The sequence below is a fragment of the Artemia sp. Qi Xiang Cuo genome, chromosome 11 (assembly GCF_049724085.1).
Source record: "Artemia sp. Qi Xiang Cuo chromosome 11, ASM4972408v1, whole genome shotgun sequence".
In the NCBI taxonomy this organism is placed as follows: domain Eukaryota; kingdom Metazoa; phylum Arthropoda; class Branchiopoda; order Anostraca; family Artemiidae; genus Artemia; species Artemia sp. Qi Xiang Cuo.
Window position 1 is genome coordinate 2,427,609 of NC_142804.1, and position 22,708 is coordinate 2,450,316.

A 22,708-nucleotide genomic window follows, 5' to 3' on the forward strand; every position below is an offset into this window, starting at 1 on the left:
CCCTCCTCTACTCATTTCTAGTCTTTTTTTATAAGCCGAAAGTGATTGGAGACTAACCGACCGCAAGAGGTTTTTTTTTTGGGGGGGGGGATTTTCCACAGGTTGTTATTTTCTGGGAGGGGGGGTATTTTCCGTGAGGTGTTATTTTTTCGCAGGGTATTTTCCTTAAGGGATGTTTTGTTGTTGTTTTTTTTTGGGGGGGGGGGGGTAGACGGCGGCTCTCACCGTCTACATACTGTAATTTTTTTAACACTTTGCTTATTTTATTGTTTTTATTTTGTGGTATTTTCTACGCTCGTAGTTGTTTATCGTTTGGTTTGAAAAAGGTTCATTACCTGCTTTGGTGCAGTGGTTCAGTTCACGATGGTTCAGTTACACGAGGGCTCAGTTGCATGGTGGTTCAGTTGTACGATGGTTCAGTTACACGGTGGTTCAGTTGCACGGTGGTTCAGTTGCACGGTGGGTCAGTTGTACGGTGGGAGAGTAGCACGGGTGTTCAGTTACACGGGGGTTTAGTTACATGGGGGTTTAGTTACATGGGGGTTCAGTTAAATGGGGTTGAGTTGCACGGGGGTTTAGTTACACGAGGGTTTAGTTAAATGGGGTTCAGTTGCCCGGTGGTTCAGTTACACGAGGGTTCAGTTGCACGGGGGTTCGGTTATACGGGGGTTCAGTTGCAAGGTGGTTCAGTTACACGGTGGTTCAGTTACACGGTGGTTCAGTTACAGGGGTTCAGTTGCTTCTGGTTCAGTTACACAGTGGTTCAGTTACGCGCACACCCTGCATGAAGTATGTCGCTGAGATATAAAGGTAAAGTGCAGCCGTTTATCCGCAGAAAGTAGAATACTTATACAAGGTTTTTCAGTTGTTCTAACTACACTGTTCTTTCAGAATTTTGCATCGAAAACGTTTTGCCTGTATTTGAGTCAATATTGTTGTTTTGTTATAGAACATGACGAATCAGAACCCTGTTGTGAACAACCTTGCTGTGGAGAATAACAACCTTGTTATGGAGTTTTGTTATCCCTGGGCTTTCGAAATCTATGGAATATGCTCCAATGCTAGTAGCTTTATCTCAGTAATTTTGAGCTTAAAATATTATAATGTTCATAATTAGAACGAAGAATAGAATCTTTAGTATATCTATTTTTTTAACATAACTGATTTTCAATTACTATTAACAAGGTTCGCTCTTTGAATGTTTTTTGCCCAGGTAAGTTTTCTTTTTTATCACCCCTTTTTTAGAATAGTTGTAATTTATTATCAACAATTTCATTAAAAAGACTTGTATACTGAATTTATCTTATCATTATCTACTAGAGAGGGACAACGACTCCCAACCGAACTTGTTAAGAAGCGTGAACTAGGCTGAAAGTTGCGCATTTCTAGAGTCCGAAAATGGCGGGCCTTCAAAATCCCTTGTCACGAACCTAATCATTTTGAAATTACTCTCTAAAAAACTATTGAATAGGAATTCTATTTTTTTTTTTTTTTATTGCCACCATAGAGTCTACGGGAAAGGTCATACTTTAAAATTTGAAGAACGCATGATTTCTAAACATCAATGCTCTAAGAAGCTTACAGTTCAGCTTGATTCTGAATTTCTGGATTAACTATTCAGCTTAACTTTTCAACTTTGACTTTCAGTGAGTTTTGGGATTGAACAAGAACGTTCTTTATTATTAACAGACACAATTAAATATATATTAGCTTGAGAACACACACGAGACAGGTGAATTATGCTTGAGCATCAAAAATTATAGGGAAGGTTATAAACAACTGAGACGCATGGGATTTGGCAGCCTCCCTTCCAACCGAAGTGAATATCAGGTCAAGGCCGTACCCAGAAGAGGGCGTTAGGGGGGTTTGACCCCACCCCCGCGAAATCTTTGTTTGACTCATAAAAACGTAACAAAAATTGATATAAACCAATTTTGTATGCAGATTTTAAGTTTTTTTTGTGTAACCCCCCCCCCTCCCGAAAAACTATATTTGAGTAAAACTCCCTCCGAAAAAAAATCCTGGGTACGGCCTTGTATCAAGTACCAGTGCCTCTTAGGGTACTTTGGGCTTCAGATAATGATTTTTTTTTTTCATACTCTTACTAACGATGTAAATGACTTCATCGACTATCTGGGATCTTTGATGCAAAAGAAGTCATACATGTGAATTATAGATGAAAATATGCCATTGCTAGTCCCTTTTGTGTTTTATGTTATGAATATATGTGTCTGCAAAGCGCAAACCTTACAAAATACACTTCTCATGCTGTTTTAATACGTCTGACACTACTTTTGCCTGTGTATTGATATTGAATGTAAAGCTGTTGGCTAATATTAGGTGGAGTCGACACGATTAAAGAATCATCGTTATAATAAGACTGCAGATTATATACTCCTGATCTTGAATATCAGCTAATTTTATTTTAGCATGGATACATTATAAGCAAAAACAAGTAAATAACAACACCATTTCCTCCACGTTAATTAGTAGAGGAGTTGTTTTTAACTGGGTAACTTTAATTGGGAATTTCGTATATAAGCATTACAAATACAACAGTAAAAGGCTATTCTCCAATAAATCAACTATAATAGTTTCCTAAATGTATAAATGAGAAGTATCAAAGACAAAATCGAAGGTGAATAAAGATATGTTGAACTAGATCGAGGAAAATCGTTGTTCAAATCAGCTATAATATATGCAGTCGCAGTCCAGAGTGCCACTGCTCTGTCAAGAGCGTCTGGGTCTTCAACAGTCATCATATCGCCTTCTGTGTGGTGGAAGTAAAAGTATATTTCGTCTGGGTCCCACAAACCAGCACCTGGAACACCAGCATCGGTGAAATGAGTTATGTCAGTGCTGACAGCTCCAGAGGTCCATTCGTACTTGGAAGCATTAATAGGAGCAAGCATTGACACAATTTCTTTGATGATACATTCGCCATTTTGTCTATCTCCTGTATACTGCAAACCTTGCGGATCAAATGTTCCAGAATCTGATTCCATGACAAAAATGAATTTATTCAACTCGTCCTGATGTTGATTGAAATATTTCTCTGCACCAAGTAAACCTTGCTCTTCTGCCGTCCAGAGTATGTTTCTGATTGTACGCTTTGGCCTTGGTAGTCCAAGACGATTGATAATTTCGACTGCAATAAGACCCAGCATCATCCCTCCAGCATCGTCCATGGCACCTTGCCCAACATCCCAGTTGTCAATATGGCCAGACACAACAACTACTTTGTCAGGATATTTAGAACCTTTATAATCAGCTACAAGGTTGTGAGAAGTGACTGGATTTAGCATTGTAGAATTTGACTTGATGCTCAAAACTATTTTTTGGCCTGAAAAAAAAAAGAATCAATAGAGAAAGGACAAATATAGAGGAGACTTATTGAGAAAGCTAATCTGAAAGGGAATACATATTTTTCTAATTACATGAACTGAATCTAATTACTAGAAAATGAACTGATATTGTTTTTTAATTAACAAAATTAATTTTGTAATTGGGACCCACTGCTGAACCTTAGGCTAGCGTAAGTATAAACCCTAACGAAAAAACTCGTTTAATTTCATTAAGTTCACTATTCACAATCTTAGATGAAACTAGAGTTTGTTCTACTATTACAGTGTTGCATCCCCACACGGCCCACTTAGAGATTTGAGATACTTTCTTCTTTCTTTTTAGTTGAATATTAATTCATTTACATGAACGCCTTTGCAATGTAGGTCATGAATGATAAGCCTGCCTGCGACTATAATCATCATAAGCAGGATGGTAATTTATCAAGAAAGATTTCGTATCAGTGGGAGCTGAACCCATGATTTTACTACAGAGTAATCAGTGGCCATAGCTTCTTCATCATGACAGTAAGCTGAAAAAAAAACCTCCGGTTAAATGATAAAAGTCGACAGTTCGATGCTTTTGGTAATTAAATAAAATAAAAACAAGTTTTTTTAACTGAAAGTAAGTACGGACCGTAAAACTTAAAATGAACAGAAATTATTCCGTATATGAAAGGGACTGCCCTCCCCTCAACGCCTCGCTCTTTATGCTAAAGTTTTTTATTGCTTTAAAAAATAGAGTTGTGAGAAAGGCGTTGAGGAGGGGACAGCCCTTTTCATATACAGAATAATTTTGGCCATCCCCTTTATATAGAGCAATAACGTTTGAAACTTTAAAAGAAGAGGGGAAAACACCTGTCTGAAATAGTAAGTGTATTATAACACCAAATGCATTCGTAATATCAGGGATAACTGCTTTCACAGGGTTAATAAAGATATAAAGCCAAACTGGCCAGCCATGACAAAAAAACAGCAAAGAAACGAATATGAAGACGACACACGCATGGGCACCCATAAAGATGGAGGGGGTTTCGTTTTAAAACTGTTCGTTTTAAGTTTAAATGTCACTCCTTACTTTCAGTTAAAAAAAACTTTTTTTATTTAATTTCTGAACGTTTTTGAATTGATTCAGGTTTTGATTTTGACTCACCGTACATGAATAATTAAAATGAAATTTGCATATTGATTTTTTTTTTGGCTTAATAGCTTTTTCGAAATTTTGATCTGGCAATTTTGTGAAAAAAGGGGCGGAGGAGGGAGCCTAGTTGCCCTCCAATTTTTTTTGGTTACTTAAAAAGGGCACTAAAACTTTTAATTTTACTTACGAACGTTTTTATTAGTAATAAATATGCGTAACTTACGAATTAACTTACATAATGAACTTTTATATTCGTATATTTTTATTACGTGTATTAGGGGGTACACACCCTAGTCAATACCTCGCGCTTTGCGCTAAAGTTTGAATTTTGTTCCAACTGTTAACAATGATAACTGTTTTCACAGGGTTAATAAAAGATATAAAGTCGAACTGGCCAGCCATGACAAAAAAACAACAAAGAAACGAATATGAAGACGACACACGCATGGGCACCCATAAAGATGGAGGGGGGTTCGTTTTAAAACTGTTCGTTTTATGTTTAAATATCACTCCTTACTTTCAGTTAAAAAAAACTTTTTTTATTTAATTTCTAAACGTTTTTAAATTAATTCAGGTTTTGATTTTGACTCACCGTACATGAATAATTAAAGTGACATTTGCATATTGATTTTATTTTTTATTTTTTTGGCTTAATAGCTTTTTCGAAATTTTGATCTGACAATTTTGTGAGAAAAGGGGCGGAGGAGGGAGCCTAGTTGCCCTCCAATTTTTTTTGGTTACTTAAAAAGAGCACTAAAACTTTTAATTTTATTTACGAACGTTTTTTATTAGTAATAAATATACGTAACTTACGAATTAACTTACATAATGAACTTTTATATTCGTATATTTTAAATTAATTTAAATTAATTAAATTAATTCAGGTTTTGATTTTGACTCACCGTACATGAATAATTAAAATGAAATTTGCATATTGATTTTATTTTTTATTTTTTTGGCTTAATAGCTTTTTCAAAATTTTGATCGGACAATTTTGTGAGATAAGGGGCGGAGGAGGGAGCCTAGTTGCCCTTCAATTTTTTTTGGTTACTTAAAAAGAGCACTAAAACTTTTAATTTTACTTACGAACGTTTTTTATTAGTAATAAATATACTTAACTTACGAATTAACTTACATAATGAACTTTTATATTCGTATATTTTTATTACGTGTATTAGGGGGTACACACCCTAGTCAATACCTCGCGCTTTGCGCTAAAGTTTGAATTTTGTTCCAACTGTTAACAATGATAACTGTTTTCACAGGGTTAATAAAAGATATAAAGTCGAACTGGCCAGCCATGACAAAAAAACAACAAAGAAACGAATATGAAGACGACACACGCATGGGCACCCATAAAGATGGAGGGGGGTTCGTTTTAAAACTGTTCGTTTTATGTTTAAATATCACTCCTTACTTTCAGTTAAAAAAAACTTTTTTTATTTAATTTCTAAACGTTTTTAAATTAATTCAGGTTTTGATTTTGACTCACCGTACATGAATAATTAAAGTGACATTTGCATATTGATTTTATTTTTTAATCACAAAGCCCAGTAGTGATCTATCTAGTACCGTGACGCCTACAAGCCTAGGGGCATGAATATGTGTGCACCTTCACACCTACAAGCCCGGGGGCATGAATATGTGTGCAGTTTCAACGGGACATGACTTATCAGACAGGTTTTCTAGGAATTTCGTTAGGTTTTATTAGCAATTTCAGAAACTCATATCCTAGGGGTAGAAAGCATGAAATAAGGTGATATAGAATTTGTTTACTCAGGCAGGAAGGATGGGGTACATAGACAGGGAGTAGGACTCATGATGAATAAGGAAGCTGCTAAGTCTTGTCTAGGCTGCGAAGGTATTAATAATAGAATACTAATTGTTCATTTTACGACTAGAAAGTTCAGGGTATCAGTTATAGTTGTATACACCCCTGTAGAACCGACTGACGGAGATACTAGTGACTCAGATGAATTTTACTTACAGTTACAGTAGCAAATAGACAGGGTCCCACGTAGAAATATGATGTTATTACTGGGAGATTTTAACACCCGGGTTGGTAGAAATAGGGATAGATGGTATCCCGGCCTAGGTAAATTTGGTGTAGGAAAAGAAAACAGTAATGGGTACAGACTTTTGCAATTTTGTAGGTATAACAATCTAGTTATAACCAATACGGTGTTTGGTCATAAAATGGCTCATAAGTTAACATGGTATTCACGTGATGGTCAGACAGCAAACCCTGTTGATTATGTTATAGTAAACCGATGACGGGCAGGATCAATACAAGATACTAGGGTATATAGGAGTGCTGTTATTGATGTTAAAAGTAAAGATCACCATCTAGTAGTGGCAACGGTTAATTTAAAACTAAAATTTCGGAAGGATAACTACCTCCCGGGTAGTTGTGATGTTGGTAGACTTTATGATCAGAATCTCATAGAAACTTTTCAGCAGCAGTTGAATGCTAAAGTTAAGAATTTAAAATTTGATAATGTGGAAGATGTTGGGAATAATTTCAGAAAAATAATTTGTGAAGTTGCTGAAGGTGTATTACGAAAGAAAGCTAGAACTGTAGCAAAGAATATTAGTGAAAAAGCTTTATGTTTAATAGAAAGGAGAAAAGATTTGTACAAGAAATCTGAGTGATAGATCATATGAAAACAAAAGAAATGTAAAGAAAGTGGAGAAAGCATTAAAATATGAAGTAAGGAGGTGTGAAGTGGGGGCCACGGATAAAATTGCCGAGGATCTGGAAGATGCAGCTAGACGTCATAATAGTAAAATATTCTACTGGCACGTTAACAAATTGAGAGGGAGAAGTCAATCCGGACTTGGCCCAGTTAAAGATAGGAATTGGGTCGCAATTATCGATAAGGAAAAAACTAAAGAGAGACGGGCCGAACAATTTGAGGATTTGCTTAACCGAGATAGAGCTGCAGGAAAAAATATAGAGGAAAATGAAAAAGTTTGTGATACCTTGGATATGAAGGAAGATTTATTTTGAGAGGAGGAATTAGCAACAGTACTAAAAGGATTAAAGAATAATAAGGCCCCAGGTGCTGATAGGGTGGTAAACGAGTTTCTTAAATATGGTGGCTCTGAGGTTAGAAATAAGTTACTGAAGATTATGAATATGATTTTTGAAAAAGGGGAAGTACCTAATGATTTTAAGAAAATTTTAATTAAGCCACTTCATAAGAAAGGTGATAAAGGTGAGTGTGGTAATTTTTGAGGTTTTAGTATGGCCTCTGTAGGTAGTGAATTACTTAGTAATATGATACTTTTTAGACTGAGAGATGCCGTAGACAAAGTTTTAAGCGAAGAGCAGTGCGGTTTCAGAAGAGGTAGAGGATGTGTCGACCAAATTTTCACTCTTAGGCTATTAATTGAGAAGTGCCTGAGTTTTCAAACACCTTTGGTCCTCAGTTTTATAGATTAAGAGCAAGCGTTCGATTTTGTTGATAGAAGAGTTTTAGTAAAGGTTTTATCCTTGAATGGTATACCAGACAAATACATTAAAGTGATTAGTGCTATGTACGAGAATAACACTGCTGCGGTTAAGGTAGGAAATGAGGTTAGCAGCTGGTTTTGTATTAAATTAGGAGTTAGGCAGGGTTGTGTTCTATCCCCCTTTATATGGATTATTTTGATGGACTTTGTTTTAAGGAGCAGAGGAAAGGCAATGGGAGATCACGGAATCAAATGGGGAGGAAAAAGTCTCGTGGACTCGGATTATGCTGATGATTTAAGCATCCTAGATGAAAGTCTGAGCAAATGAATGAAGTTTTAGAGTTTTGTGAGTTCAGGGTGCTAGAATTGGTTTGAAAATTAATGTTAGGAAAACTAAGTCACTAAGGCTAGGAATAAGTGAAGATGAAATGATGACGTTGGTAAATGAAAAGATTGATCAGGTGGGCAGCTTCACTTACCTTGGTAGTATTATTAGTAAAGATGGTGGGAGCAGTGAAGATGTTAAATATAGAATAGCTAAGGCTCATGGTGTCTTTTCACAGTTAAAAAAAAGTCTGGGAGAATAGGAAGATAAGCCTGCAAACCAAGATTAGAATATTAGAAGCTACAGTGATGACAGTGGTTAAATATGGCTCTGAAGCATAGACGCTCCGAAAAGCGGATGAAGATTTGCTAGATGTTTTCCAGAGAAATTGCTTAAGCATTGTTCTGGGTACCAGGCTGACTGACCGTATTTCAAACAATAGGCTATACTAAAAATGTGGTTCAATACCGCACTCTAGGGCTATAATGAAAGAAAGGTTGATGTGGCTGGGGCACGTTGTGCGGATGAAGGATGACAGATTGCCGAAGATTGTTCTTTTCAGCCAACCATCTAGGTAGTCCCCGTCTGGGGTGGGAGGACGTCATAAAGAAAGATTTAAAGGAAATGGGAGCTTCGTGGGCGGGTGTAAAAAGGGAGGCTTTGAATAGATTGGGGTGGAGGAAGAGCGTGCGTAGCTGTGTTGGCCTCAGGCAGCTTGGTGCTGCGGTGAGTTGTTATTAGTAGCAGTAGTTGGTACTGTTCAAAGGCTTAATGGACTTTTCTGTAAAAATACTAGTTTTCGGCTGAAGGGTAGGATAATCGTTTTTTTTTTCTTATAAATAATGTATTTACAAAAGATACAGCCAGGCCGAACATGTTTCTGAGTCAAAACTTGCCAAACACTCTAATAACATCTAGCCTGAAAGTATCTTGTATCTCGTCCAGAATTGATTGCATTATTAGTTGTATTTAATAATGATAAAATGTTTTATCATTTGCGTAAACTAACTAAATTTGCGAAAAAAGGTATTCCATTGACATAACTCTGCTCTGAATGATCTTAATTGGTGATTGAATAATAAGGGTGAAACAGAGCTCGAGAATTATTTTAATTGGATAGCATGAAAGTGCAAAAAGGGTTAAACTGCTTACCACTTATGGTAAATCTGAGGGGGTGGTAACTCTTACGCAACTTAACATAAATTTGGAATAGCATCAATGGTATCAATCTATGGAAACAATTACCGTGGACAAGGTGATCAAGGGACTTGATTTAACTTTACTTACCAGTTAAGGTGAGTCTGAGGGGGTGGTAACCCTTACGCAACTTAATATAAATTTGGAATAAAATCAATGGTATCAATCTATGGAAACAATTACTGCTGACAAGGTGATCATGGGACTTGACTTAGCTTCACCTACCAGTTAAGGTGAGTCTGAGGGGTGCTAACTCTTACGCAATTTAATATTAATTTGGAATAACATCATTGGTATCAATCTACGGAAACGATTGCTATTGACAAGGTGATCAAGGGACTTGACGTAGCTTTACTTCTCGGCTGTGTTCTGTATAGTATATAACTACCATTTGAGCAGTGTTGCCAATATAAAATATGCTTTAGCATTGGGATATGCTAAAAAGTTTAAACTAATAGAGTCATAGGCGCCAAGATGACGTAATGGATTGACCTAGCTTTACTTCTCGTCTGTGTTCTATATAATACACAAGTACCATTTGAGCATTTATGTCAATATAAAATATGCCTTAAAATTATAGTATACTAAAAAGCTGATAACTAATAAAAATGTAGATGCCAAGAAGAGAAATTTAATAAAGAAATTCAGAACAATCCTTAGAAATCCTTAGAAATTAAATAGTGATATGATTATGGGTTTTAACCATCAAAGACCACAACCACCAATGACCCTAACCAGCAAGGTACTCAACCTCCAAGGGTCCCCTATCCCAACCTCTAAGGGGCCCCCTCCCTCCAACAATTTGGGCCACTCCCCCCATTTTTTTATACCTTTTTTTTGGGATTTTTTGTTTAACTTTTTTTTCCAATTTTTTTACACATCTTAGAATGACATGAAACATACTTAAAACACGAAAAATTTAAATTTAATATTTACCGAATTCAAAATAAGAATGATACAGATTTTTTAGTCGTGACTTTTACTATTAGAAAAATAATCTTTGTAGTGGCACTTTTTTTAGACTGAATTTTTTTTTTACAGAAATTATTCAACTTTTTTTCTTCATTCTTTTTACCTAAAACATTCAAATTTATCTACGAAAGTAACAGGTATTTGCTTAACAGTATCAAATTTCTTCTAATAACACCAAGTTTTCCGTCAAAGATAACTAATTTCTCATAGAAGTAACAATTTTTCGTCACTTATAATAAGTTATCTGTTAGAAGTAACAAGTCTTCTGTCAATGATACCATATTTTGTAACAAAGTAACAATTTCGTAGTTATGATAAAAAAAAATTTGTCCGAAATAGCAAGTTTTGCTTATCATTAACAAATTTTATCCATCGAAGTAACAACTTATTCCTTAATACTAATCAACTTAATTGGTGATTGAATAATAAGGGTGAAACAGAGCTCGAGAATTATTTTAATTGGATTGTATGAAAGTGCTAAAAGGGTTAAACTGCTTACCACTTAAGATAAGTCCGAGGGGTGGTAACTCTTACGCAACTTAACATAAATTTGGAATAGCATCAATGGTATCAATCTATGGAAACAATTACTGCTGACAAGGTAATCAAGGGACTTGACTTAACTTTACTTACCAGTTAAAGTGAGTCTGAGGGGGTGGTAACTCTTACGCAACTTAACATAAATTTGGAATAAAATCAATGGTATCAATCTATGGAAACAATTACTGCTGACAAGGTGATCATGGGACTTGACTTAGCTTCACCTACCAGTTAAGGTGAGTCTGAGGGGGTGCTAACTCTTAGGCAATTTAATATTAATTTGGAATAACATCATTGGTATCAATCTACGGAAACAATTGCTATTGACAAGGTGATCATGGGACTTGATGTAGCTTGACTTCTTGGCTGTGTTCTATATAGTAAATAACTACAATATGAACAGCGTTGCCAATATAAATATGCTATAGTATTGGGGTATGCTAAAAAGTTGAAACTAATAGAGTCACAGGTGCCAAGATGACCTAATGGCTTGACCTAGCTTTACTTCTCGTCTGTGTTCTATATAATACACAAGTACAATTTGAGCATTGATGTCAATATAAAATATTCTTTAAAATTGTAGTATACTAAAAAGTTGATAACTAATAAAAATGCAGATCTTGGAAATAATAGGTATTTTCTAAACAGTAACAAATTTTTTCTAATAACACCAAGTTTTCTGTCAAAAATAACAAATTTCTCATAGAAGTAACAATTTTTTGTCACTGATAACAAGTTATCTGTGAGAAATAACAAGTTTTCTGTCAATGATACCTTAATTTTCTTACAAGTAACAATTTTCCCTTAAATTACACACTTAAATTTCCCTTAGAAGTAACAATTTTTTTTCTAAGCAGTAACAAATTTCTTCTAATATTACCAAATTTTTCATCAAAGATAACAAATTTCTCTGAAAAGTGACAATTTTTATCAATGACAACAACTTTTCTGTTAGAAGTAGAAGATTTTCTCTCAAAGATACCAAATTTTTCATAAAAGTAACAATTTTTTCATTTATGATAACAAGTTTTCTGTCAGAAGTAGAAAGTTTCCCTTAACAATAACAAATTTTCTCCTCGGAGTAACAACTTTTCCTTAGTACTAACAAAGTTCTACTCTAACACGCTTATGGTTCTCCTAGGGGTGACAGGTATTTTCTTAACATTAACAAAATTTTTCTAGTAGCAACAAATTTTCTGTCAAAACGAGTAAGTCTCTAATAGAGGTAACAACTTTTTATCAGTGATACCAAGTCGTCTGTGGGTAATAACAAGTTTTCTGTCAAATATACCATATTTTTCCTACAAGTAACAATTTTTTCGTTATGATAACAAGTTTTCTGTCAGAAGTAGCAAGTTTTTCTTATCACTAACCAATTTTCTCCATCGAAGTAAAAAATTACTCCTTAATACTAATAAACTTTTACTTCTGACAGAAAAATGGTCCGAAAAATGGTCTAATCAAAATGATACTGTTCTTTCTGTATCAACAAATAGAATGATACAGAATGAATTCGATTCATTCATTGTTGTGTGAAAAATCAGGTTTGGTTTTCAGAGGCATGTAATTAAGCTGTCTATAGCAAAGGCCATAAGGCTTCAATGTTTTATTATTACTAATTAAGAAAACCTTTACATAAAAATAAGTTTTCTAAGAAGAGTAAAGAGCCATATTGAACTCAGGACCAGCAGAAATTAATTCCTATTATAGTTAAAACTCAAAAAGACCAGAAATTACTGTTAAAGAATAAACAAAACCCTGAACAAACAGAAATTAAAATTAGCTATGTTACAAACATAAAGATAACCGGTGCAAACATAAATAAATGAATAAATCTTATATAGCTTCAATATTTTTTATTATTTTCCCCCAGAGCTGCTTTATATGCAAGGGTTAAAAATACCATTTTGTTAAAAATAGTTGAAAGGTTAAGTAACAAAACTTTGGCTTCAAAAAAAAACCCAGGGCCCGGTGACAGGAAGGGATTCTCGTATAAACTTCAGAGATGGCTCATTTGATTGGAAATTGGAAGTTCTAGTCCAGGTCTTAAGAGTCAAAATTGATCGAAGGGCAAATAACCCCCCACCCCCTTTTTCCCACCCCTTCCTTTGAACTAATTCTGTTTATAACTGAAGACCCAATGAGAGTTAAAGAATGTTTTGGTAATAACACCCACCTATTAGGCATCTGCTCTCCTCCCTAACAAGGAAATAAACAGAGAGTGTAAGGCTGTGGTGGATCCAGGGGAGGGGCGAAGCCCCCCCCCCCTAACGTAGTGTAAATTAACACAATTTAATTAATTAACACAAGATTGCGTTAATTAAACTTGCTATTTTTTCAATCCATTCATTGTTGCCAATCGCTGTCCACAAGTTATGCAAGCTGTCTATTGTTCATATATAAGGTTTTTATCAAAGAGGTAATCGTGTAGACTTTGAAAAAAGCCTTATTCGAATTCAATTGAAAGTTCTAGATCTGTTTTTAAAGTCAAGAATAATCGGACAGTAAGCAACCCCCCCCCCCCCCACGCCAGAAAAACTTGAAACTTTTGGCAATCAAAAACTAAAAAAAAATTGATTAAAAACTTTCCGAAGAATAAGTTTTTCAAAGAAAAGTAAAGGCCATTTTAAACTTAAGCTCAGGAGATACAAATACCTGTTAAAATTAAAACTCAAAACGACCTGAAATTACTATATAAGAATAAATGAAACCCAAAACGAACAGAAATTAAATAAACAATCATAGCAAAAAACACACAACAAGTAATAATATAAATGAATAAATAGATTTTAAAGCGATTAATGCTTAGATTGAGTATGAAAATCAAGCTTAAAACGAAAAAAATAGTTTTCTATTAAAGCATAAATGAAACTTAAAACGAACACAAGTTAAATAAACAATCAATGCGAACAAACATACAATATATATTAATGTAAATGGATAAATAAATATTAAAACAAGTGAAACTTGAATTGAATATGCAAATCAAGTTTGATTCGAATAAAAATAACTACAAACAAGAGTTTGGGTATCGCCTCACTTCAGAAGCCTAAAACCTACTGCGTCATTGGCGCTTTACTGAAGACGAATTATATTACAAATGTTTTCTTTTGTACTTAATATTGAAGATAAATATTAAAATTACAGTAAGATTTTGAACTGATGAGCTTTCAGCAATTAATATCATTATACATAAAAATTCAGTTTAATTTATCATTTCTTTCCAAGATTGGTCAAGACAAATATAGTTTCACTACAAACAAAATTTGGATGCTGCACCCTTCTTTAACTGTAAAAAGCTAAAGTCTTCTGCGTCATTGGCAGTTCACTGAAAACGAATTACTGGTACATTTCAAATTTATTCTTTTCCAGTTCTTACAGCATTGAAAATGAAAATAAAAATTACAGTGAAAAAAATCTTGAACTGATGGATCTGTCAACAATTAATATTATTATATACCTAATATTGAATTTGATTTTGTTTATACTTTCCAAGACTGTTCAAGACTCATATAGTTTTCAGTAAGGCGCCAATGACGCAGTAGGTTTTAGGCTTCTGCTGTGAGGCGATACCCAAACTCTTGTTTGTGGTTATTTTTATTCGATTCAAATTTGATATGCATATTCAATTTAAGTTTCACTTGTTTTAAGATTTATTTATTCATTTACATTAATATATATTGTATGTTTGTTCCCATTGATTGTTTATTTAATTTCTGTTCGTTTTAAGTTTCATTTATACTTTAATAGCAAACTATTTTTTTTCTCGTTTTAAGCTTGATTTTCATATTCAGTCTAAGCATTACTCGCTTTAAGATCTATTTATTCATTTTTATTAGTACTTGTTGTGTGTTTTTTGCTGTGATTGTTTATTTAATTTCTGTTCGTTTTGGGTTTCATTTATTCTTTAATAGTAATTTCTGGTCGTTTTTAGTTTTAATTTTAACAGGTATTTGTATATCCTGAGCTTAAGTTTAAAATGGTCTTTACTTTTCTTTTAATAATTGTTTTTCGGAAAGTTTTTTTTAATTCATTAAGGAAAAAGTTGTTACTTCGATAGAGAAAATTGGTTAGTGGTAAGGAAAACTTGCTACTTCTGACAGAAAACTTGTTATCATAACATAAAAATTGCTAATTGTAAGAAAAATGTGGTATCATTAACAGAAAACTTGTTACTTCTAACAGATAACTTGTTATCAGCGACGAATAATTGTTACTTCTATGAGAAATTTGTATCTTTGACGGAAAAAGTGGTGTTAATAGAAGAAATTTGTTACTGTTTAGACAATACCTATTACTTCCAAGAGAAATTTGATTGTGTTAAGTAAAATTGGTTAGCATTAAGGAAAAAGTTGTTACTCCGATAAAAGAATTTGTTAGTGTTAAGGACAACTTCCTACTTCTGACAGAAAACTTGTTATCATAAATTAGGGAATTGTTACTTCTATGAAAAATTTTGTATCTTTGAGAGAAAACCTTCTGTTTATAACAGAAAGGTTGTTGTCATTGTCAAAAACTGTCACTTTTAAGAGAAATTTGTTATCTTTGATGGAAAAATTGGTGCTATAAGAAGAAATTTGTTACTGCTAAGAAAAAAACTGTTACTTCAGGGAAACTTAAGTGTGTGATGTAAAAGTTTATTAGTATTAAGGAATAAGTAGTTACTTCGATGGAGAAAATTGGTTAGTGATAAGGAAAACTTGCTAGTTCTGACAGAATACTTGTTATCATAACGGCAAAATTGTTACTTGTAAGAAAAATATGGTATTATTGACAGAAAACTTGTTACTTCTAACAGATAACATGTTATCAGTGACGAAACATTGTTACTTCTATGAAAAATTTGTTATCTTTGACGGAAAACGTGATGTTATTTGAAGAAATTTGTTACTGTTAAGACAATACCTATTACTTCCAAGAGAAATTTGAGTTTGTTAATTAAAAGTCAGTTAGTATTAAGGAAAAAGTTGTTACTCCGATAAGAAAATTTGTTAGTGTTAAAGAAAACTTGCTACTTCTGACAGAAAACTTGTTATCATAAATGAATAAATTGTTACTACTATGAAAAATTTGGTATCTTTGTGAAAAAACCTTCTAATTCTAACAAAAAATTTTATTGTCATTAACAAAAATTGTCACTTTTAAGAGAGATTTGTTATCTTTGATGGAAAAATTGGTGCTATTAGAATTAATTTCTTATTGCTAAGAAAAAAAATAGTTACTTCTAAGGGAAATTTAAGTGAGTTAAACAAAAGTTTTTAGTATTAAGGAATAAGTTGTTACATCGATGGAGAGAATTGGTTAGTGATAAGGAAAAATTGCTACTTCTGACAGAAAACTTGGTATCATAACGGAAAAATTGTTACTTGTAGGGAAAATTAAGGTATCATTGACAGAAAACTTGTTACTTCTAAAAGATAACTTGTTATCAGTGACGAAAAATTGTTACTTCTATGAGAAATTTGTTCTTTTTGACAGAAAACTTGGTGTTATTAGAAAAAATTTGTTACTGTTTAGAAAATACCTATTACTTCCAAGAGAAATTTGAGTGTGTTAAGTAAAAGTTAGTTTGTTAAGGAAAAAGCTACTACTCCGATAAGAAAATTTGGTAGTGTTAAGGAAAACTTGCTACTTCTGACAGAAAACTTGTTATCATAAATGAATAAATTGTTAGTTTTATGAAAAATTTGGTATCTTTGAGAGAAAACCTTCTACTTCTAACAGAAAAGTTGTTGTCATTGACAAAAATTGTCACTTTTAAGAGAGATTTTTTATCTTTGATGGAAAACATGGTGCTATTAGAAGAAATTTGTTACTGCTACGAAAAAAATAGTTAATTCTAAGGGAAATTTAAGTGTGTTAAGTAAAATGTTTTTGGTATTAAGGAATAAGTTGTTACTTCGATGGAGAAAATTGGTTAGTGATAAGGAAAACTTGCTACTTCTGAAAGAAAACTTGTTATCATAACGAAAAAGTTGTTACTTGTAAGAAAAATAAGGCATTATTGACAAAAAATTTATAACTTCTAACAAAAAACTTATCATCAGTGACAAAAAACTGTTACTTCTATGAGAAATTAGTTATCTTTGACGGAAAACTTGGTGTTATTAGAAGATATTTGTTACTGTTAAGAAAATACCTGTTACTCCCAAGAGAACTTTGAGTGTGTTAAGTAAAAGTTTTTAGTATTAAAGAAAATTTGCTATTCCGATGAGAAAATTTTTTAGTGTTAAGGAAAACTTGATACTTCTGACAAAAAACTTGTTATCATAAATGAAAAGAGTTGTTACTTCTATGAAAAACTTGGTACCTTTGAGAATAAAACCTTCTACTTCTAACAGAAAGGTTGTTATCATTCATAATAATTGTCACTTTTAAGAGAAATTTGTTATCTTTGATGGAAAACTTGGTGCTATTTGAAGAAATTTGTTACTGCTAAGAAAAAAACTGCTATTTCTAAGGGAAATTTAAGTGTGTTGAGTAAAAGTGTATCAGTATTAAGGAATAAGTTTTTACTTCGATGGAGAAAATTTATTAATGATAAGGAAAACTGGCTACTTCTGACAAAAAACTTGTTATCATAATGAAAATATTGTAACTTGTAAGAAAAATATAGTATCATTGACAAAAAACTTGTTACTTCCAACTGATAACTTGTTACGAAAAATTGTTATTTCTATGGGTAATTTGTTATCTTTGACGGAAAACTTGGTGCTACTAGAAGAAGTTTGTTACTGTTAAGAAAATACCTGTCACTTCTTAGATACATTTTAGTGTGTTAATTAAAAAAAAAGAAGAAGAAAAAATTTTAATAATTTTTAAGTCCAAAACAAATTCAGTCTAAAAAAATAAAAAGTCCTGCTACAAACATTATTTTTCTAATAGTAAAAGTCATGACTAAAATATCTATATCATTCTCATTTTGAATTCGGTAAATATTAAATGTGAATTTTTTATGTTTTAAGTATGTTTCATGTCATTCTAAGACATGTAAAAAAAACTTGTAAGAAATTATCATGTTAAACAAATAAAAAAAAAGTTCAAAAGAAACTTTTAAAAAAATATTAAAAAATGGGGGAGTGGCCCAAAATGTTGGAGGGAGGGGCCCCTTGGAGGTTGGGATTGAGGACCCTTTGAGGTGGAGGTCCTTGCTGGTTAGGGTCAATGGTGGTTGTGGTCCTTGAGGGTTCAAACCCATAATCATCTCATTAGTTGATTTCTAAGGATTTCTAAGGATTGTTCTGAATTTCTGTATTAAAATTCTCTTTTTGGCATCTACATCTTTATTAGTATCAACCTTTTAGTATACTACAATGTTAAATCATATTTTGTATTGACATCACTGCTCAACTGGTACTTGTGCATTATACAGAACACAGTCGAGAAGTAAAGCTAGGTCAAGGTATAAGGTCATCTTGGCGCCTATGACTCTTAGTTTCAAATTTTTAGCAAACCCCAATGCTAAAGCATATTTTATATTGGCAACACTTCTCAAATGGTAGTTATGTATTATACAGAACACAGCCGAGAAGTAAAGCTAAGGCAAGTCTCTTGATCACCTTGTCAACAGTAATTGTTTCCATATATTGATACGATTGATGTTATTCCAAATATATGTTAAGTTGCGTAAGATTTACCACCCCCTCAAACTCACCTTAACTGGTAAGTAAAGCTAAGTCAAGTCCCATGATCACCTTGTCAGCAGTAATTGTTTCCATAGATTGATACCATTGATGCTATTCAAAATTTATGTTAAGTTGCGTAAGAGTTACCAACCCCTCAGACTCACCTTAACTGGTAAGTAAAGCTAAGTCAAATCCAATGATCACCTTGTCAGCAGTAATTATTTCCATAGATTGATACCATTGATGCTATTCCAAATTTATTCTAAGTTGCGTAAGAGTTACCACCCCCCTCGGACTTATCTTAAGTGGTAAGCAGTTTAACCCTTTTAGCACTTTCATACAATCCAATTAAAATAAATTTTGAGCTTTGTTTCACCCTTATTATTCAATCACCAATTAAGATCATTCAGAGCAGAGTTATGTCAATGGAATACCTTTTTTCGCAAATTTAGTTAGTTTACGCAAATGATAAAACATTTTATCATTATTAAATACCGCTAATAATGCAATCAATTCTGGACGAGATGCAAGATACATTCTGGCTAGAGGTTATTAGAGTTTTTGACAAGTTTTTACTCAGAAACATGTTCGGCTTGGCTGTATCTTTAGTAAAAACATTATTTATACAAAAAAAACACGATTATATCACCCTTCGGCCGAAAACTAGTATTTTTACAAGAAAAGTCCATTAAACCTTTGAACACGTTATACCAAGGTCTTTAATTTTGGGTATTGAACCTAGCAAAACCTGTCTGGTAAGTCATGTCCCGTTGAAACTGTACACATATTCATGCCCCTAGGCTTGTAGGTGTTACGGTACTAGATAGATAACTACTAGATAGACTTAGTAGATAGACTACTAAGGCTATTATAGAGAATCAATAGCTCTTATGAAGGTACTAAAAAATAACTTTAGCTTAAAGAGTGAGGTATTGACTAGGGATCGAACCCAATCATATGCATAATAATTTCTCTTCCTTTTAAATTTTCATGTTGCTCCTTACTTTCAGCTGAAAACTTGTTTTTTTTGTTTATTTTCTGATCGTTTTTTTGATAATGCTGGGAAGTTCGGCGCTCCCTTCATAGAAATGTCCCTTCCCCCATTAAAACTTCCTCCATGGAAAGATCTTCCCACGTAACCACCAACCCAACCCTCCTCCCACTACCAGAAAAACTCCCTCCTGAAAACTTCAGTATACCTCCCAATACTATGTGCAAACATTGGGCAAAGTTCATAGCTTGTAGACCAACCCCTGGAGACTGTGGGGGATTAAGTCATCTTGAAAGACATAGTTAATATATTTTTCGACCATGTTGAACAAAATGGCTATCTCAAAATTTTGATCGGGTAACTTTGGGAAAAAAAGAGCATGAAAGGGGGCCTAGTTGCCCTCCATTTTTTGGTCCCTTTAAAAGAGCACTGAAACTTTTAATTTCCATCCGAATGAGCCCTCCCACAATATTCTAGGAACACTGGGTCGATATAATTACACCTGGGGGAAAAAAACAAACAAAAAAAGAAATAAACACGCATCCGTGATCTTTCTTCTGGCAAAAGAAAATGCAAAACTCCACCTTTTTGCAGATAGGAGCTTGAAACCTCTACAGAAAGATTCTCTTTTGTGCTGAAACTGATGGTGTGATTTTCATTAAAGTTCTATGACTTTTAGGGGGTGTTTGTCCCAAATAAGCCAAATTTTCTCAGGTGTGTAACTTTTGATGGGAAGACTAAACTTGATGAAACTTATATATTTAAAATCAATATAGAAAATCTGATTCTTTTTTTGGATCCATTGGTATCAAAATTCCGTTTTTTAGAGTTTCAGGTACTACTGAGCCGGGTCCCTTCTTACTTACAGTTCGTTACTACAAATTGTTTGAAAGGAGCTAGTCACTACACAATAGGTTAACACTCCTCCTATATTACACCTCATTCAAAGATTATGTCTTGGCCATATCTTCTGGAGCTACAGAAGATTTTAATGCACTGAGTCGAGTCAAATATCAATCTATTCGGTAAAACGCCTTTTTCATCCAACTGTTAAGCCCATGGGCACCAATGTTACTTCTTACATTGATGAACAGGAAAATACTCTTTGTCTCTGGTCAAGATTATCATATCGAATATTTTAACCTTGATCTTACAGATCACCTTCAACCTTTTATGTTCTTAGACAAAAGTATTAGTATTTGGAGCTCAAAATGGTATACAAAAAAGCCAGAATTCACACACTAAAACATATTTTAACCGAACAAAAAATGTATGTTTGGAGACTTTTTAAATCTGCTGGCAGCTCTACAGGGCCATTTATTATCATTAGCGTATTGAACAATTTTAGAGATACAACCTTTGTTCAGGGATACGGAGGCAGCCCCTCTTTTACAGCATTTCTCCAAGTCTTTGGCAAATTGCAGAATTGGACGGTAAAAAGCGGTAGTGTGACACAGGAAGCCTAGTCTACAGAAGGACACACGGTGTGACTGATACAAAATCCTCACACCAATAACTCTGCCACCAATAATGATTTGCATGTTGTAGAATTTGTTTAAGTAAAGATTGAATTTCTATTCAAGAACCAACGCACTGCTGCAAAATTGGTAAGAATAACCTAGCACTAAATATATAACATTGTCCATAAAGCTACATCATTTTCCTCTTTCGCCATCATATTGAAAAGTCTATTTATATATTATCTTCTATAATATATAATATAAGTATATAATATAATATCGCCATCATATTGAAAAGTCTATTTATATATTATCTTCTATAATATATAATATAATATATAATATATATCTTCTATAATATATAATATATAATATATATATAAGATAATATATATTATCTATCTATAATATATTATATTATATATTATATATTATCTATATATTACTTATCTGGGGAGTAAAAGGAGAAAAATGCGGTGATTGAACTGTTAACTCTGACATTGGTGTTACTGAAAAAAAATACAAGAGCTACGCGTTACGATTTATAACAGACCAATAAATGAGACTTCACAAAGATGTCAGACTGGATACTTGCATCTTTAAGGAAGATTTGCAGCAAATAAGAACTTCATTAGCGTTTGAAAGTTGTTCAGCACTTATTTTATAAATTCATGGTTTTGGTTGGCAAAGGTTTCACATATTCTCCTTCCCCTCCTGTCATCCTTTACAAACTTTTTGCAGGTACCTGTACCAAACAAAATATGTCAAAACATAATATCGACGAAAGTGACAAGTAGTGCTATTAATTGCTAAAGAATATTAAAGTAAGATTACAGGTTTTAGATTAATTATTGCACTACAAAACTTGAACCAAGGCTCACTGATGACATTTTGAGTCTTATCGCTTTAAGGTAGTGGTTGATGCCCAATTATTAATTTTTAAAATGTTTATAAAAAAAAAAGTTTTTCAAGAAAGCTATAAGAGCTAAATTTAAACCCAAGAGAAGCAGAAACAAAATCCTATCATAGCTGAAACTTAAAACAAACTGAATCTACTTTTAATGAATAAATGAAATCCAAAACGAATAGAATTAAATAAATATGCAATGGAATGAAGGAGCGTGTTCGTTTAGCGTCTGTGAAGGATAAATAGGAAGGAGAGATTGAATTGACACCAGAACTTCTCGATTAAATTGAAATTGCTGATTTTCCACACGTTGAGTTGTAACTAAAGAATTACATTGTCACTATACTAATGCGTAACTTAGATATTTCAGAAAGCATGTGCAATGCAACAGTCCTGATTGTTACTTAATTATATAGATGGATATTTATTGCAACAAAAGCCGCTTTGGCCCAAGATAAAAATATAAAATGACACAAAATAAAGTCACAATATAATAACATACATAACAAAACATGGTACATAACAATAACGGTACTGGTGCATTATATGGTCACTTCTAAAAAGTCAAGTTCGGTTAATGCTAATGAAATGAAATAAAATAGGATGAATATATAATAGTTTATAAACAAATTTGGGCTATACATTTGCACATTAGGGGGGGGGGGGGGTAAAGCATAGCATATATTAAACACGTAACCTAACCTAACCTAGGTACCCCCCACCCTCAACCCCAAAAAACAACAGTTTAAATAT

General features: G+C 33.3%; 1 protein-coding gene across 1 annotated transcript in view; it reads right to left on the reverse strand.

Annotated features, from left to right (window-relative positions):
• Nucleotides 1-2,382: 2,382 nt before the first annotated feature.
• LOC148946525 (carboxypeptidase Q-like) overlaps nucleotides 2,383-22,708 on the reverse strand; it is a 31,871-nt gene continuing 11,545 nt past the window's right edge. Inside the window, exon 2 of the mRNA XM_089097132.1 lies at nucleotides 2,383-3,343. Coding sequence (XP_088953258.1) covers nucleotides 2,586-3,343 — 758 coding nt within the window. The 3' untranslated portion in view covers nucleotides 2,383-2,585. The remainder of the gene's footprint in view (nucleotides 3,344-22,708) is intronic.